This window comes from Arachis ipaensis, chromosome B04, assembly GCF_000816755.2.
Source record: "Arachis ipaensis cultivar K30076 chromosome B04, Araip1.1, whole genome shotgun sequence".
Classification (NCBI taxonomy): domain Eukaryota; kingdom Viridiplantae; phylum Streptophyta; class Magnoliopsida; order Fabales; family Fabaceae; genus Arachis; species Arachis ipaensis.
Window position 1 is genome coordinate 125,453,238 of NC_029788.2, and position 4,690 is coordinate 125,457,927.

A 4,690-nucleotide genomic window follows, 5' to 3' on the forward strand; every position below is an offset into this window, starting at 1 on the left:
AATATGGTAATATAATATAATATTTTTTTTATAAAATAGTATGGTCATAATACTTTGGAGATTTGAAAATTAGGTTTGTTTTTTAATTGAGAAGAGTAAAGTATCGTTTTTGTCCCTAACGTTTGGGGTAAATCTTATTTGTGCTCTTGGACTCACGAATTTGGAGTATCCTACTTTCACGCAATTCACAGGGTTCAACAAGCAATCGATATTTCACGATCAAGGATGTAGTACTCTTTGTAGTAGCGGTCCTTATATATCGTATTAACAATCGAAAGATGGTCGAAAGAAAAGATCTCTATTTGACAGGGCTTCTTCCTATACCTATGAATTCCATTGGACTCAGAAATGATACATTGGAAGACTCAAAAGATTCTGCCAATATCAATAGGTTTATTGTTCCGCTCATGTATCTTCCAAAAAGAAAAAAGATCTCTGAGAGCTCTTTCCTGGATCCGAAAGAGAGTACTCGAGTTCTCCCAATAACTAAAAAGTGTATCATCCCTGAATCTAACTGGGGTTCGCGGTGGTGGAGGAACTGGATCGGAAAAAAGAGAGATTCTAGTTGTAAGATATCTAATGAAATCGTCGTTGGTCCTATTTGTATCCCTAACGTTTGTAAAAGTGATTCAATGTTATCCTGTCGTCAATTACACATCATGAGCACTTTAGTTTGAGTTTTAAAAATCTCTTGAAGTTAGAATACAAATGTCTGGGATAGAATCGATGATCTACTCCGAAAAATAGCTCATCAAATGTTGAAACTAATTCCTATAACATTTACATAATTCACTTTTCTAGGGTCATAATTGAATCTAAACACAAATAGTGGGTATAATATTAAAATCGACCACATTCAAGTGAGACCTAATTGAGAATGAATACATTCAAGTGAGAATAATTGAAAAATATAATCTGATTTGTTAGTATAATTGATAGTAGGATAACATTGAATCACTTTTATAAACGTTAAGGATACAAATAGGACGATTTAAACGTTAAGGACACAAATAGGACGATTTAAACTTTAAGGACACAAGTAGGACTTACCCCAAACGTTGGAACAAAAACAATACTTTACTCTAATTGAGAAAGAACGTAGTTTACTCTAATTGAGAAAGAACGTAGATAACTGTTCACAGGCACGGACCTATTCATTAAGGTCCCCATTGAGTTTTTAGAAAAAAATAAGTATATATATGTATATAATATCTTTATTGTAATGTGTATTTGTCCTTATATTTAAAGAAATTTTATTTATGCCTTAAAAAATTTATATTATTAAATATTAACACAATAATAAAAGTTATTGCATTATATAAGTTTAATTTATTAATATTCAAAAAATTAAATTTACTCATAATAAATAAACAAACAAATAAATAATAATAATAATAATAATAATAATAATAATAATAACAAGCCAAGCGAAAAAGGAGGGTAGAGGCCAAAAATCAGCAATCACCATTGCAACATTCACTAATTTTATTGACAATAACAAATTAGTGGATATTGAAATGGTGGGGCACCCTTTCATGTGGACAAATTGAAGACAAGGAGAGGATTTGGTGAAGGAGAGGCTTGACCGCTATTTAGTTGGGATGGAATGGAAGTTGATGTTTCCGAATGCAGTGGTGCACAGGCTCACAGAGTCAGGCTCGGATCATGCTCCAATTTTGATGGAAACCGAACCTCAATCCTGGCATAGTAAAAGGCGGTTTAAATACCAGGAACGTTGGTGTAGAGAAGAGGATGTCAAGAGAATTGTCAGTGAAGTGTGGAGAATGGAAGTTGTAGGCTCGGCTATGTTCTCTTTGGGCCAAAAGTTGAAAGTTTGTAGACATAGACTAGTTCAATGGCAGAAAACTCACAAAGCAAACTCCCGGAAAGAAATTGAGGACCTTCAAGCTAAACTAGAGGAGTTGCGGGTGGCTGGAATCAATGGGGGAGAGGAGGTTACCAGTTTGGAGGAGAAGTTGGAGCTGGCATATTTGAAAGAAGAGAGCTATTGGCGAGAAAAATCTAGAATCAAGTGGCTAAAAGAAGGAGATCAGAACACTAGATTCTTTCACCAGAAATTTCAATCAAGGATGCGAAGGAACAGAATTTGGAGATTAGTGGGGAGGGACAATGAGATTGCATCGAAATCGGAGGATATTGCAAAGGTAGCTGAGGACTACTTTTGCGATATTTTTACTTTTTCTTGTTCGGCTGATCCGAATCCATACTTAGAGGATTTGGAGCCTAAGGTTACAGCTTCCATGAACCGTAGGCTCCAAAGGCCAGTAACTATGGACGAGGTCAAAAGAGCTACATTTAGTGTTCATGCTCAGAGTGCTCCTGGTGATGACGGGTTTACAGCTAAGTTTTTTCACTTTTTCTGGGATATAGTTGGAGGTGACGTTTTTAAGGCAATGAGAAGTTTCTTTCACAGTGGCAGAATTTTAAAAAGCTTCAATCATACTCAAATTTATTTTATTCCAAAGGTGCCAGATGCCAGTGACATGACTCAGGTACGACCGATCAGTTTGTCTTCAGTTATGTATAAAATTATTTCTAAAGTTATGGTGCACCGATTACAAGGTATTATAAATAAAATTATAAGTCCAAATCAGAGCGCATTTCTCAAAGGAAGACTCATTTCAGATAATATTCTAATTGCCCACGAATGTATGCACTATTTGAAAAATAAGAGAAGTAGGGCAGAGCATGAGATGGCTGTTAAACTAGACATGAGCAGGGCTTATGATAGGGTTGAATGGCATTTTTTATGGTATATTATGGATAAGTTGGGGTTTGATGCTAAATGGATTAACTGGACTAAGAAATTGGTAACGACTGTTTCTTACTTTGTTGTTGTGGAAAGTCAACCTTTTGGCTATTTTAGGCCAAATAGGGGCATCCGACAGGGTGACCCCCTATCTCCATATCTCTTTCTTTTTTGTGCAGAAGGACTTTCCTTCTTGCTACACAAAGCATAGCAAAACAGATTAATTCAAGGAGTTCAAGTTAATCGGAGATGCCAAACAGTTAATCACCTTTTGTTTGCTGATGATTCAATCCTTTTTTGCAAGAGCGCACCTAATACAAGTCAAAGCATTCTAGAATTGCTAGAGACCTATGAGGGTTTCAGTGGGCAAAAAGTCAATTTGAATAAGTCGGCTATCTTTTTCAGTCACAACACACCTCAGAACACAAGACTAGCAGTTGCTCAGACACTAAATATTGAACATATTGGAGCACAAGATAAATACCTGGGACTGCCCTCTATAGTTCAAAAATCAAAGAAAGAAACCTTTGGAGCTATCAAGGATAAAGTTCAGAAGAGAATTATGGGTTGGAAAAGAAGTCTATTGTCATCAGGTGGCAGGCACACGCTATTGAGAGCGGTGGGGGAGGCGATTCCTATTTATACACTCTTTTGTTTCAAGCTCCCGGACACGCTGTTAACTGAGATTCATAGCATGCTCTCGCAATTTTGGTGGGGTCAAAAAGGCGCAGAACGAAGAATGGTTTGGATTAAATGGGACACAATGACAAGACCGAAGAAAGATGGAAGGCTGGGGATCCTTGATCTAAGGGAGAAAAATTTGGCTTTATTAGGCAAGCAATATTGGCGTCTAATGAAATACCCTAATTCTACTATATCAAGAATGCTCAAAGCTAAATATTTCAGATATACAGATTTCCTACATGCAGAGATAGGAAGTGTACCGTCGTGGGGTTGGAGAAGTGTTCTTGAAGGACGCAAGGTGATCGAGAAAGGCTTGTCATGGAAAATAGGCTCCGGCACTAATGTTCGCATCTTCCATGACCCCTGGCTCCCACCACCAGTTCCCCTTAATGTACCTCAAAATGCACTCACAATTCCGCCAAATCTGCAAGTGTATTACGTTAGCGCGTTACTAAATCTTGATAGAAGCTGGAATAGAAATCTGATTGAGTCAATTTTTTCAGTTGATATATGCAATAAAATTTTTTCAATCAAACCAACAGAGGAGGAGGATGAAGTTAATTGGTGCTGGACAAAATCTGGTATATATGAAGTTGGATCAGGATACAAAATTGCTTATGGATTCTTTCATTCTCCTACTTCATTGAGACCCCAGAACATACACAACAGAGTCTGGAATAGCATTTGGGAGTTGAAATTACCACATAAAATTAAGATTTTTCTATAGAAAAGTCTTCATGAAAAGCTTCCGGTGTTGCAACAAGTTCACAGCCGGTTCGCATCCACTCCTGTCACTTGTCCAAGATGCATGTTGAAGGCTGAATCAATTTCTCATGCTTTGTTCCAATGCCCCCTGTCTTCAATAATATGGAGCCTAAACTTAATAACCTCTGACCTATGGATGAGAGAAGAAGAAACTTTTTTCAATTGGTGGCAACGAGTCTTATCTTGGGCAGCGGCTCAATTCGACGGTAGACAAAAGACCCTAGCTACTCATAGCGGCACTGTTTTGGAGCACTTGGAAAGCGAGGAATCAGTGTGTTTTTGAGAAGGTAATAAGCCCGGCACCAAAGATAGTGAAAGAAGCCAGCAATTTAGTGCGTGAACTCGTGAGTTATACCTGATAGATGCTACTAATTTTCTTTACTCTTCTTTTAAGCTCTTAGTCTTTCAGTCACAGTTGGTGATAAATGGGAATACCCAATTCTTTTGTACTTCCTTATGGAAACACTTTTA

At 37.3% G+C, this 4,690-nt stretch overlaps 1 protein-coding gene across 1 annotated transcript; it reads left to right on the plus strand.

Annotated features, from left to right (window-relative positions):
• Positions 1,602-4,181, plus strand: LOC107637216. The gene is made up of 2 exons (XM_016340652.1): positions 1,602-2,513; positions 3,075-4,181. Exons 1-2 carry the CDS (start codon positions 1,602-1,604, stop codon positions 4,179-4,181), a joined length of 2,019 nt encoding a protein of 672 aa, XP_016196138.1.